This window comes from Motacilla alba, chromosome 3 (assembly GCF_015832195.1).
Source record: "Motacilla alba alba isolate MOTALB_02 chromosome 3, Motacilla_alba_V1.0_pri, whole genome shotgun sequence".
NCBI classification, from domain to species: Eukaryota; Metazoa; Chordata; class Aves; order Passeriformes; family Motacillidae; genus Motacilla; species Motacilla alba.
In genome coordinates, this window is record NC_052018.1 from 102619674 (window position 1) to 102633962 (window position 14289).

A 14289-nucleotide genomic window follows, 5' to 3' on the forward strand; every position below is an offset into this window, starting at 1 on the left:
CTCTGACAGTGCTAAATTCTGTTCCATGTAATTACACTGCAATAAACTGCTCTATCTGTACAGGTAGCATCTCAGTATGATTTTTAATTGAAAATCTATGAAAAGTAGCACTGTAGCAAAAAAAGGCATTTTGAGAATGTCTGAGACCCTGTATAGCATCATATGCAATAAACCATTATCATTTAGTCCACTATTTACCCCAAAAGGTTCAGTTGCTCCTATAACCACACTCCGACAAAATAAATTTAAACCCCCCACAAACGCAAGAACAAGCAAGACAAGAAGAAATCTCACACCTTTGGTGAGATTATTACTTACAATATGCAGCTCTAAATAATCTCCAAGGCCAGTAGAACTGTCCACTCGCACCAGCACAGCCTCTTTTTGCACAGTGCTAAACCCTATTGCCAGTCTGTCTGCTCGAGTGCTCGGCCGGTCGTTGGGAGGCCACGTGTAAGTGATTTGTCCACCACCTTTGCTAAAGATATACGTTGTCCCCGCTGTTAGAGAAAAACAAACAAAAAAAAAAAAACAAAAAAAAAAAAGAAATAAATATAATCAGCCCACTTGCACCGGTGCAAAGACACGTGGAAATCATATGCCCTAAATAAATCAGGTTCTCACGCAGTAAATGGATTCATAGGCTGTATTTCAATGTGAAGAGGTCTTTATCTCTAAAAATTATGCAGCAAGTGAAATATTAGTGGGTTTTATATTGTGCAATCAGCACTGAATATAACTTAATTGCAAATGAAACAACTTGAAATACCATAGCTCTGATTCAGAAATGCATATCTGTTTGGAAGAGTTCTTAAGCTTATGCTTGATAAACAGATTTCTGTGATGTGTAGAACAGGGATGAGTTACACCAAATGCTTTTCCCAACTGGACCTATATGGAGAAATCAAGTAATTCCAGTTGCCTGGTGGCTGACAAAAAAAATGCAGCTACTTAGTTACACAATGAAAATCATACATGATGGTGGCCAGCAAAGCAAGATGTTAACAAATACATTCAGATAAGACTTTTACAGATCTGAGGTTTATCATCTCGCGACAGATGGGGATAACAAGTGGAAACATACTTTACTTGTCATGTCAGGACAAAGAGATTATTTTACCATCTGAGTAAGCAATGGCTAATTTGCATAATGCTCAATGTACACCTTTCAAAAGTGGAAATCTTTACACATCATATCCAGGGTGCACTTAGAAAATCTATAATCTGTTTGAAACAAATGTTGTAATCCAAAACCACTTAGCGCTCAGGTGCTTAACTTCATCACCAGCATATTTCCTCAGAGCTAAAATAGCAGCATATCCGGACATTTTCCATTTAAAACTTGTACCTTAACAACAGCACAGAGCAGGTAAATTGTGCATGCACTTGATCTTCCATAGGACAATTCACTACAAGCTATCTACTCCTTTTCCATGAGGATAGGTCAAAGCTTAGGAAGATAGGTTAATTTATTGTAAATACAGAAGTCTAGTTTTACAGTTTTACTATTTGTCCTAAACTGTCTCAAAGTATGGCTACTCTCAATTTTATTGCATTTTATCTACTTATATTACATTTTATCTGTTTTATTAAGTAGCTAAAGATAGGGCAAGTGGGAATACTTTTAAACTAAAAGAGAAAATATTTAGATTAGATACCAAGAAAAAAATCTTTACTCAGAGGGTAGTGAGGCACTGGGTCAGGTTGTCAAGAGTTGTGGAGATCCCATCCCTGGAAGGACAGGTTGGGTGGGGCCTTGAGCAACCTGATCTAGTGGGTGACATTCCTGCCCATGGCATGGGGTTGAAACTAGATAATCTTTAATGTCCCTTTCAACACTTACTTTTCATAGAATTATGGAAGGATTTCGCAGTTGATTCCGCCCAATGCTCTCAACTCCATACTTCCCATGTCCATGTAAGGAGACAGCACTTAACAACATAATTTTAACTCTCTTACTTTCTTTCAAGGTTGACCAAAAACGCTGTTAGCATATAAAGGAATCTAAAATCCCTTGAACATGTGGACTTTGAAAGCCAAAGCCAAGAAGGACTGAAGGACTGTACACTTACACCACTTGTTCAGCTCCCAGATATCTCAAAATCTTACTCTACTGCTGAGCAAGACTGCTTTGTGTCAGTCGTAATCAAAAAGGACATTTGATCTTTTTGAAAAGATCTTTTTTTTTTTTAACCTCACTTTTCCTTTATGGAATTACATGCCCATTAATTAGGGTTTTTTGGCAGTGCCATCACTCTAATAATTTATGCACAATGCATACTACTAAAGTCAATGTAAATCTCATTTTATATTAATACTCTTGTGGGATAGTTTCACTGTGTTTCAGATGGATCTGCTGGCTTTTCTCCTGATGCCAAAATACCAACCAGTATGTGTTTCAGGTGAGTTTGTCAACATCTTCAGCAAAGACAATAGCAGGTCTGTTATTAAAGATTTCACTTACACTTCAGGTGAAATCAGGTTTTATCTTTATAATAAAAAGAGTTTTGCAAGAGTAATGAAGATTGGGGTTGTGCCAGGGATTGGTAATGGACACGGGCAAGAGGTGTCTGGTTTAGGAATGTGTGTGACAAAGCCCTTCCTCCTCATGCTCTCCCACCCTTGCTTTCCTCCCAGGCATTGGTCTGAAATGTACAATAATCTGCTGTGTGTCATTAATCTCCAGTTACAATACATCCTGAAACAAAGACACATTAGACAGGTAATAGCACTGCTGATGGTCCCCAAGTTCTCCTCTTTGCTGCTGCCAACATGTTGACTTCAAATCTCCAACTGATGAGTAGGGACCTTCATGGAGTTTATGTCACTGTGGTGTCTGGAATGAAAGGATTTGTTCTGTGTTGATGAAAAACCGAGGGCTTGATCCAAAGCTCATTAAAAACAGTGACAGGCTTTCTGTTGACTTCATAAAACATTGTGTCAGGTCATGAATGAGGTTCTTATAAGTAACAAAAATGAGAAGGCTAAGAAAAAACAACTCCTTACACCTCAATGTCACAGATGGAGCTGTTAGAATAGTCCCTAAGATTTAAGTGGCAGTGCATAATTCTCCTTTTCTTGGTTGTAACAGATGTGTTTACCCAATTAAAAGACAAAGAAAAAGCCTGCCAAGCATGGTGGAGTCATACTAAATACAATGACCCAGAAGTAAGTCTTCAGATCTGAACAATGAGAGGCTCTGCTGTTCTTATTCAGAGTGAATCTTTGCTGCATTTTTTTGTTAAGTACTGCCCTTCAAATCAACCAGGGAAGAGCAATTCATTCCATACTGCTGCCACATTGAAGGCAAGGTCAATGTCAGTGGAGCTGGATAAATCTAGCTGTAAATCTTAAACTACATAGAATAAACATCAAAGTTAAAAAAAGTATCTCTTATTCACGAGAACATGTGGCTTATGGGTTTTTATGAGACAGCTTTCCCTCCTTTATAACTGCCCATTTTGTAGCTCTTCGAAGTAACTGCGTGTCTGGTGAAAGACTAATTAATCCATGCTGATGAATACAGATCTGCCTCTGTCTGAGCTGCAAGGGGAGTCACGTTCCTTGAATTTCCTGTATTAATTATGGAAAAAATGGGTCGGAAGCCATTTGAGAATAGATCCTCTGGTGTTTATATTTCAAGAAAGACAAATATAATAATGTAAAATTTATTACTCTGGGATTGATCTCAGCTTATAGCCCGACCTCCCATTAACTATTAAAAGCTAGAAACTGAGCGGTTGTTGGAAACAACCCTCCTTACTATCAGTTTTGGATATGGTAAGGAACAACAGAGGAAGCCTAATTCACTTGCTTCATAAAGGCTTTTATGCTGTCTGACAAACCTCATGATGTCTCTGCTCCTCTTTCAGAACATTGTCACGAAACCCCAGCCATCTCCCTTAGCTTGTGGCACTGTGTTGTTCAGGGTTTATCATCTCCAGAGAATTGAAAGCAGCGGAATTATAATGTCAAGAATAGCAATGCCATCAGCACAGTACTTGTAAGCGGGCAACTTTGTAACATGCCAGTTATATCTTAAAGCCACAGAATTTACTGCATAATTCTTTATGCTTCCATGCATCCACACAATGCTCAGGAAAAATGTCCACAGAGCTCTTTGAAATTCTTACCCATGAAAGCATGGTTCCCATTGTAACAAAACGCCAGTGGTCAAGATGCAGTAATGTTTTTTAATGGCCTGGGTCTCTGAAGCCCTACTTGTTTGCAAAATGCATCTTTATGAAATAGTGCATTCGTTTCAGCACAGTCTGGCAGCAACTCAAGGACATCTGCTTACCTCTACAGTATTAAGCAGATAAATATTTGGTTTAGAACCCATTCACTGTATTTATTATTGTTTATGACTGCAAAGCTTTTCAATATTTATTGCTCTGAAGTCACATTTGATGTAGCTTAATAGTTTGCTCAAATCAACAGCTTTCTGCCTTCTGCATGTTCATTCCAATTTTGACTTTAAGGTATATTGCACTGAAGGGTAATGTACATAATTCCATTTATCCCAAATAATGTAAGTAGCATAATGTTTATTTTCAACATTCACATCAGGTTTCAGGTGCTGATGAAGTGAATGCAATGGTTTGATTGAGCTCTGGACCCTCATAAATTATGATTCCATCACACTCTGACTGAAAAACTGAAGACTGAAGCCTGTAAAGTTCAATAATGAAAACTATTAACTGTACTTTCATTAATAGAAAAGCAATTTTTAACTATCATTAAAAATATGGGAGGTAAGGAGTACTAGTAACAAGAAATTACCCAATAATGTAATTTTCTTCTTTCTGTATCTTATCAGTACTTCATTCTGGGCTACAATGTGAACCCCCGTATTCCCATTGGTAAGTAATTACTTGCATTGATAAACCTGCTGAATCCAGTGAGACTATTTGTGCAGGCTACTATTAATTACCAAGAATGAAGAATTCACAATATGAAAACATATATATATACACACATGATTGTCCAAGCATCAATATGAAGGCATTAATTACATTGACTATGTTCAGAGGAGCATCTAAATCTCCAGTAATACTCATTTTTACATATTCATCTATGTATTTTCAGTCTGCACAAGCTGAAGTTCAGAAAAATACACCAAATTTCAGTACAAATATTTGTACAGATTTTCTAAGCTAAGTAAAGGAGGGAATGCTTCGAGCCAAAACCATGATATGCCAGGGGAAGACAGGGAGAGGTGGGGGTTTCAAAATAGTCCAGTTGGTGGATTAAAATACAACCCTACTGTATTACTTCTGCCTAGGCTTTGGTATATGATTAATTATTCACACAGGAGAGAGAATATATGCCACAGGGTTGAGGTGAGGAGGGGATGACCATTAGGGTTAACCATGGGAAGGAGATGGAAAGAGCTGCTGGAAGAAGTATTTCAAATTAAAGACCAGATTGAACTGAATGCTTCCTGAAGGCATTCTGATACACTCTCTCCCATGAATCTGGGCAGGAGCCTGAATATGGATTGCAACTGCTCTCCTGCAAGAGCAACATCAGCTATTTAATAGCAGAAGAGGTGCATTGCATGGGGAAAGAGAAAAATGTTCAAAGGGATTATTGCCTGTAGCTCTCCAAAGAACTTGAGCTGCAAGGGTAGGAATGGATGTCTTATTTTCTGGCCAGATTTTCTTAGCTTTTTGGATAATAGGGACTAGGAGAATATTGATGGTATTCCTTTGACCAAGCTTGGCAAACCCTGATAAAGGTTCAAAGTTTTCCTGGAAATTGGTTGCTACCCCAAACAATTTCTAGTTAGGTCCTTGTACCCATCTGACTGCATGCCTGAAGTAGGACTGTTACAGTCTTAACATTTGTCACCTATAAGGTCACAAGCTGTACAGCATAATTCCTCAGCAATTCCATTATTTCATTCATTGATTTTCCCTTCTTCCAGAATAACTGTAACAAAACTCACTGACCAAAGCAGCGTTGACAAAGATCATTGCTGGGTTTTGTTGTTAATATTGTCATTAATGATATCATCTTCTCTCCTTGGGTAAAGATGTTGAGGAAAATAAAGCAGATAGACATTTTCAATCAGAGTCCTGTCAGCCTATTATGGAACCTACATATCACGGTGCTACAGCTGAGCCCTAAAGTTGAATGTTTCTGTGAGAGATGCTGAAGCCACATCATTCCAACACCTCAACCAACTCAATCAGCTGGAGCAATTAATTTAAATGAACCAACAAGGCAGTATCTACTGCTACTAATGCAGCACAACTTTACATTGCATCATAGAACTCCTCTTCCCAAAGCACTTAAGGGAACCTGATTTGCTTTATCAGAGCCTACAGAACTTTTCATCACCTTGCATCCAATTTTTCAGAGAGATCTAAAACCAGTGCTGTGTGTGGTTTATTATATTCAGCCATGCCTAAGAGCTGTCTCCAGGTAAAGGTCTAAGTGATAATAGAACCAACACAATCCCAAGTCACGCTGAGCATCCTGCCCTTTCCAGTGGCATTTGTTGAAGATTCAGGGTACTAACACAGAAGCAAAACTTTTTCCTCAGACCACAGGAAAAAAAACTAAGAAAACCACTCCTTTTCCTACTTATCCTTTCTTCCAGTCTATGGCATTGGTATTTGGACAGTTCTTTATGTTTTAGCTTCCATGCATAATAAAGTGGGTGAAAAAATACTCCATTCCTGTTCCAAAAGTTTTTGTTATTTAAATTCACCGGTTGCTATCAAGCTCTATTGATAAATAGAGTCAGTAAGTGACAAACAACTAAAACTGGTGAGTAACAATGGCTCAAAAAACATGTACATCTATAACGAACAACCTTAACACAGCTTAGCATCAGTATTCCAAGTCAGCATCATTCTTAGCATCATAAATTACATAGTTATAATAAAAGTTTCAAAGATTTTAAAGAATTTTCCAACTAGAGTGATTTTAATATTTTAAACCAAGTAGCATCTTACACCTCAAGTGACCCCATTGATTTAAATTAGATCACTTAACTGGAGTAAAGTGCTACTCAGTTTGAGTAGGGACATTGAACTAAGAGCCTCCAATTGTGTTTAAAATGAATATAATTTTGAGAAGGACCTTAGCTAAGCAAGAGGTTGCTGAAAGAACTCCTAAGAGAATAGAAATAAGGAGTGTCCGTTCATCTGGCTTATTACCAAAACATGACTTGATTAAGTGAATGTCAATGGACTTGTTAGCATTATGGCACTGATTCCGTAAAATTATTTTTATTAGCTTTGAAACATCCACAGGAAAAAAGTTTTGTGGTTTGTTGAACTCATAAATATGTTCACTTACGCAAAAAATCACTATTTATTCTAATAAAGGATATAGTCCAACACAAAACTGACACAGGGTGATAAAAGAAAATTATTCTTCTTCTCCAGATTCTCTCAGTTTAAAAATTTTATGGGCTGCCTATTACATATCACTTTTCCAATATGGATGATGTTTAAAATCAATTTGAAACATTTCCATATTAAATGTAAGGTAAGTAATTCCCCATTAGGGCCTTCAACCTTTATGCAATGTAGATGGGTGGAAAATTATATATTTTGGAAATTTAAAGCCTGCTTTAAATGTCATATTGCACTCAACATAAAACATTTTTATCCATTAAAACTCTATTAAAGTTAACAAGGATACAACATGTCTGATTCTCAAAGCTTGCCAAAAAGTCAGATGGAAATTAAAAGCCAAGCATCTATAAATAAGGGAAGCTTTTATTCCTCCTACAACCTTGTCAACATACAGTTAAAGATAAACCTCTTGAACACTGTCTACAGAAGTGGAAATTGTGTGGTTGAGAAATACATATGAGAAGGCAATGGATTGAAAAGTATTTCTAAACAGATAAAATGTAAAGGCACTGTTAAGGAAATTTCTCTGTCTGACCATCCAGGAGCCACCCTCACAGCCCTGAGCTGGGACTGGAGACCCTTCCCAGCTACACCCCCACACTCACATAGGCACACCAAGTCTCCTTCCCAGCTCCACACTGGGCTTCCCGTAGCAGAGCCCCAGACCTCCAGAGCCTTAAAACAGTTTAGTCATGGTGCAATAGCTAAGCAATAGAATAACAAAGTAAAATAATAGCTCAAGCTGATGCCTTCAAGGAGGGATCCTGAGCTTTTATAACCTCACAGTCCAAGAGCACCAAATTCTATGTGATTGGTTCCTGCTGTCCCTCAGTGTCCGATACCCTGGCGGGGCCATGGGTCCCCTAACTCACTTGGGCTCAGGGTTGGGTTCCTGGCCCTCCTAGCCCAGCCTGCAGCTCACACTGCAGCTACACACAGAGCTACCTGCAATAAATGTGCTCCACAACGCCATTGCCAGATTGAAATCAGTAAAGCTAAGTACTCTCAAAGACAATAGGATTATTCCAGTCTCCACATTCCTGACATCAGGAACTGTCAAGGCCTAAATTTCAATTTAACCACAGCTGCAGTCAGTTCCATTAAAATAAACTACCTGCACATGCACTGATTTGCTTCTTATGGCTTATTAGTTGTTCCAAATCCAAAGTGAACACAGGCTGGTTAGTTGAAGGGATTTGTAACAGGATGCAGGAACTAGGACATTAGCTCAAATACTATGCAGGTTGATAGACACCAAATGTTGTCACCATCTGTTGGTGCCCTGTGTGAAATCATTCAGTGGTTCCAGTCCAGGGACTTTACAAACTCAACAGATACCTGGCAAAAGTTAAAAAAAATCCCTCAAGCAAAGTAACTTGAGCTGTTTGTGTTTCCAAGCTTGCTGACTCAGCTGAGAAGCCAGTAAATTGAAGACATGAACTAGGACCTGTGTGTTTCTCACAAAAGTTACTCTGCACAAATGTGCACATAGGCCAAAAACCAGTAAAAGAGAAAACAAAATTAAATTTTCCCTGTATAGGTCCATCAATAGGCAATGTTCTTGTCAGAGAAATAATTATTATTTGTAGGTCATTATTTCATGCAAAACATTAGTGCCTGAAGTTATGTTTTTATTCAAGCACCTACGGCACCATCCTGATTCTCAGAAGTGCTGTTGCATTTCCAGCAACCTTTAAAAATAACCCCATTCTTTAAATGGGGATCAAAACATTTGAAATAGCTGGCCTTAAGTCATTTAATAGTGTTAGAATGGACAGGAGCTTGGCTGCAAGTACCTAGCATGCTTCTAGGCTAAAGTCTTTATTTCTTATTGGCTTTTCTTACTAATACAATATTCCAGCTATCCAGTCTTCCATTAACTTAGTTATTTTTAAGTGACGTTTATATTATGTTCCTTGCTAAATTGTGCATCTCATAACTTAATCTTGAAAAATCCTTAGAGAGCTTTCAAAAGCAGCCAAAACTTCTGTTGGAAGAAAGGTATAGCATGCTGAAAATGAAAGCACTGCTAACTGCAAGCCTGCAAAAGTCACTGAAATATGATCCACACCCAAGGATGTCAGATGCAGGACTAAGATAAGATGTTGACGTTGCTTGCAGCAGAAAGATGGTACTGGCAACAACACAAATTACAGGGTTTGCTGAGAGTCTCTGCTGAGAACAGATAATTGTATTATGGGCAATACGCAATGAAGTTTCATTTTGCTTGTTTGCCAAGGTAGTGAAGAGTAGTAAGAAGTTCTGTGGCATATATGTTCTCCTACTAATTACTCAAGTACTAATATTTAGCAGACAAAAATATTCTTGTGGCAGCATTTCTGCATGATTTTGAGTAGACAGACATGGACTATAGCTGAAGAAAAATAGAAAGAGCACAGTTTCTTAGAGATGTTACATCCTGAAAGGCAAAAATAGGAACCATTCTTGTTACAAAAATGAAATCAAATGAAATGCAAGAGACGAAATCTTTGGAAAAACACCAATCCTCCCTGAAGCACATGAATCCACCCCTGAAGCAGCTGTTCAGAGGCATCTCAGAAGGAGACCTGGCATAGAGAAGGACTCACGAGCAAGTTGCATATTGACTGCAGTCTTGTGGCGTTGTACCATCTCCCTAATTCCAAGCATAAACAAAACTTCAGGATACTTTAGCTTATATACAAACCAAGTTTTAAAGCCAAATCTAGTCTTCTCCAACATTATATGCACTCAAACCTCCAAAAAAGTATCAGGTAAAAGAGGAACATCATATAAAAGTGTCTGCCTGGTTGTCTCAAAAGAGCTTGAAAATAAGAACCGGCAAGCAGCTACAAATATTACTTCATTCAGAGAGTTTCTGCAGTGATTATCCCATGGATTGACTTGGGACATCAGTGTTTACTTACATTATCAAATCTGTGCATGAAACAAACAGTGTTTAATAGGGGTACACAGACACAGCTGTATTTGTACTTGAATATTTAAGGTTATTAGACCATTATAATAAGAGCTAACGGGGGCCAGCCAGGTTGGGCCAATTCACTTCCCTCCCACTTCTTTCTGTTCTACTACATAATACATTTTCAATTGAGGCCTGGCACAGAAACACTGCATGCTTTGTCATTATGATAATTGCTGTCATTCTTCTTGGAAAAGTCCTTATGCTGCTGTTTGTAAGCAACAATTTTCCCCCAGATTCAGAGGATAAAGAGCTGCAGTGAAAAACATGCATCTTAATGCTTTTCACTGGGTTACATAGTTAAGTAATCAGAGAGCTTGGTTTAACCACTGCATTCCACAACAATGTTTGGAGAGAACTTGACAAAAGAGTTTTGGGCTCCAAGCTGTTCAATCATCTCACCAGGGACTAACTCAAGTGCTGGCTCTGATACTCCATACAGCCAGTGCTATCATCTGTAACTTAATTCACTTGTGCATGTGAGAAAGGTGAGCAGTTAATCACCCTCTGAAGACTAACCCAGCCTAATTAGTGCAGTGATTTTGTGTAGCCCACTCACTTCCAAGGGTCTGGCTGGAGGAGATTACAATTGCTTTTAGCACCCTAAGTGAATATCAGTATTCAATAGTTTGGAAAGGCTTACTTTAATACAGTACTTTATAATGACATACGCAAAGATGTCAAGAATCCTTCAAAACTAAGTGATACTAGCATGTGTGGAAAATAAATCTGTGAATAAAGGTGCTCAGGAATAACCTGTTTTTCAATAAGAATTCTTCTAAGTTCACTCAAAAAAATTCAACCCAAAGTAAAACAGAACATTTCCCAAGAAAAGAAGGAGAAACATTTCAAATACACTAAACACCAGTCCTGCAGAATGAACAGCACTACACCAACTTGGAAGTTTTGAGGACTCTTGCACTACAGTATTTTCTTACAGCACTTCTGTAACATAAAACATATTTATAGGTATGTTTCTACATCTCACACAAATATTCAGATAGGAATTAAATGCTATTCGATTTATAATGTATCAAGTTAAAAGTCATGAGAAGGCTCTCTGCTTATTCATGTAATGAGCATCAATCAGAAATTAAGAATCATTATTTAAATCCAGAAGGTTTTGTTCATATCATGTTTAGCTCTCAAAGGATACTACCTCCTCACATGCTGGAGTCTCAGTAAGGATGCTATTCAATGAGAGGCTGGCTTTGTGATGATATTGCCAGCATTTGTAATAACAATGCAACCTAAACACTGCAATTAAACAACAGAGTAGTAGTTTTGGAATACCCTGCTGTTCTAAAGTGCATTGTGAATATTAACATATTCCACTAAATTAGTTTGCTCTCATTATCATAAGCAATTACTTACTGTTTAGATGCTGCTGATATTAAATTGGCAAGCAATTTGCAAGAACTAATACATAGCATAAAAAACTTTTCAAAATTCTAACCGTATGAAAAGACAAGTGTTTCTAGTAACACAGTCCCTTACCTACAGATGTCTGTCTCTGTCTAAAAATTCTGTGTATCTCTTCCTATCAGTTATCTTTTTCCAGCAGCAAGTGGATAACTAACTACCTGAGGCTCTGTGACAAACTCTTTATAAACTTGATTTTGATTCTGTGGAGTAAATCATAAATACCTCAGGCCAAGTGTGACAGTAACATCTCATTCACACCGGAAAAAAGAAAGTGTTTTCATGCTCATTTTTGAAAATAATACTTTAGAAAAATATATCAATGTGAAGTTCAGTTCTCTGCTCTCAAATCCATTACTTTCCTGATACAACACTGTCAGATGGTGAGGGTAAATCAACGCCTTTGTCCTCATGATACAGCCAGGAACAGAACAAGGCATGGAGAACCAGTCTTGCTTTTAGCAATAACGACACCATAAGCCTATTTCTCTTCAGTCCAAGAAAGCAGTAATCCCAAAGGCAATAACCTCTAAACTAAAACCCCAAGTTAGGAAAGAACCAGGACTACTTTTCTGAAGGACACTTAGTGCATGCGACAGACATTCCTTGCCCGATTTGCTCTGCTTTGCCACAGAAAATGCACAGATCAGGTAGCACGAGCTAAACATAACCCAAAGAGCTTTGTGGGGAGTCTAAAACAAAGGGAACAATTTGCTTCGTTCCTCAGCTTGCACCTTGGCCCCAAGTTTCAAGTGAGAAACACTGCATGTCTTTTGGCTCACACGACACCACTGCTCAGGTCACTGCACATGCAGAGATCATGCCAGTGCACAGCCAAGGATGGGGCCAAATGAGAGGGTGTGGAATAGCTATGCTATGGTGCACTTTGCACCAAAGTCTAGTTGGCTAGGTGGTGAGCAGTCAAAGGTTGAGCTCAATGATCTTAGATGTCTTTTCCAACCTGAATGATTCTGTGAATAGGTTATCCCTTCCCCTGAGTCAGCCTGGACAGCCAAGAAGCAAAGATCCAGCAGCCAACAGCGCTATCAACCCTCAAGGTCCTCAAAGCTGTCCCTATAGACACAGGATGCTGATCCTTGTGCCCCTGGTGAGCTGAAAGACCTGAGTACGCCCAAGTGGGATTTCAGTCCCATGTTTCAGTAATACACTCACTAATCCTGATCTGGTAGGATCAAGAACCTATTGAAACCACACACTCAGCTGAGGATATGAGGCTACAAACTACTTGTACGGGTATTGTGCCTAGCTGTTTGTGCAAAATTGCCTTTAATGCAACTGTGAACTTTAATGGGGACCTTGGGAATCCAGCATAACATAAACAAACCACAGTAGTTTAAGCAATTCCCAGAATACATTTCTAGAAGTATAACTTGTGATCTCAGGTCTCAGTCTTTCAGGCTATGTTTCAGTCTGGAACCAATTACTATAACCATCTTATCTTGCAGAATACACAAAACAGTAATAGAAACACTAATTCACCCTTAGCTCCAGGAGCTCAATGGTCCCTGTCTGCTGTGCTCAACTTTGTACTCTGCTGTTATAGATTATTGGGTTGAAAACATCTTTGCTAAAATTATGCATAACTTATTTTTAAAAGTTAGTCAGTTCTTAAATATATTTTCTCTTATTCAAAGCTGGAGCAATTTAGCACCTTTCTTGTCACTCTCCTTAAAAAAAAAATATATTACTAAATGATTATTTTTTTAAATCAAGTCTTCCAATTAAATTTGTGAAGTAAAACCACAGACTTTTGCAGCTAAAAATGATGTGTGCCTTGGTCCCTGAAACAAAGTAATGAAGTTCTCATCTGATTAGCAAACACAATGTTTTGTACTTATTGACCTTGAATAAAAAAAAAAATTCAGCAACTGTTTGTAATGAGAGTAAGGTTTCAGTCACTTCATATTTCCCCTTTCATCAATCCTCCATCCCCTTCTTATTCTAATCCTAATCTGCAAGAGTTCTGGCAAGTTGTTTGGTTTTTAACAGTGTTGTAGCCATCATGAGCAGCTCTCAGAGCCACAGGACATGTCTTCAAATTATTCTGCTGCTTGGAGAAAAAAATACCTTCCAGCTGACATTCAATATCAGTGTCCTTAAGCTACTAACTCCTTGTAGGCTAAAAGAGAAGGAATGGAAGCATCAAATTACATTTTGATAAATAAAAGATGATGCATAACAGCATACAAGGAAAAACATATTTTTCACAAATCCCAAAAGAGCTATTTCTACATTTTCTGGAGAAATCCCATCCCATCTACATTCAGGATCTTGCTGTACATGACATTTAGACACAGGATTGTTAAACTAGAGCTATAATGAAAAATGTAGGTATATTTCCTTAAACAGCAATTTCTATCCATTTCAATTAAACCTCCTTAATGTTTGTAGACCCAAACATGACTTTTTCATATCTGTATTACACAGAATCTTAGCAGTGGTGAAAAATGTTGTGTTTCATGAACATGACATTTCACAGGACAGGATTCCTCCCTCTAGCCTCATAATTTAATA

At 38.1% G+C, this 14289-nt stretch overlaps 1 protein-coding gene across 35 annotated transcripts in view; it reads right to left on the bottom strand.

Annotated features, from left to right (window-relative positions):
* The window catches only part of NRXN1 (neurexin 1), a 673398-nt gene that overhangs the window by 210181 nt on the left and 448928 nt on the right, over nucleotides 1-14289 (bottom strand). For all 35 annotated transcript variants that reach the window (XM_038133405.1, XM_038133404.1, XM_038133376.1 and 32 more), the window contains one exon: nucleotides 319-500. In XM_038133405.1, the coding sequence (XP_037989333.1) occupies nucleotides 319-500 (182 nt within the window). The remainder of the gene's footprint in view (nucleotides 1-318; nucleotides 501-14289) is intronic.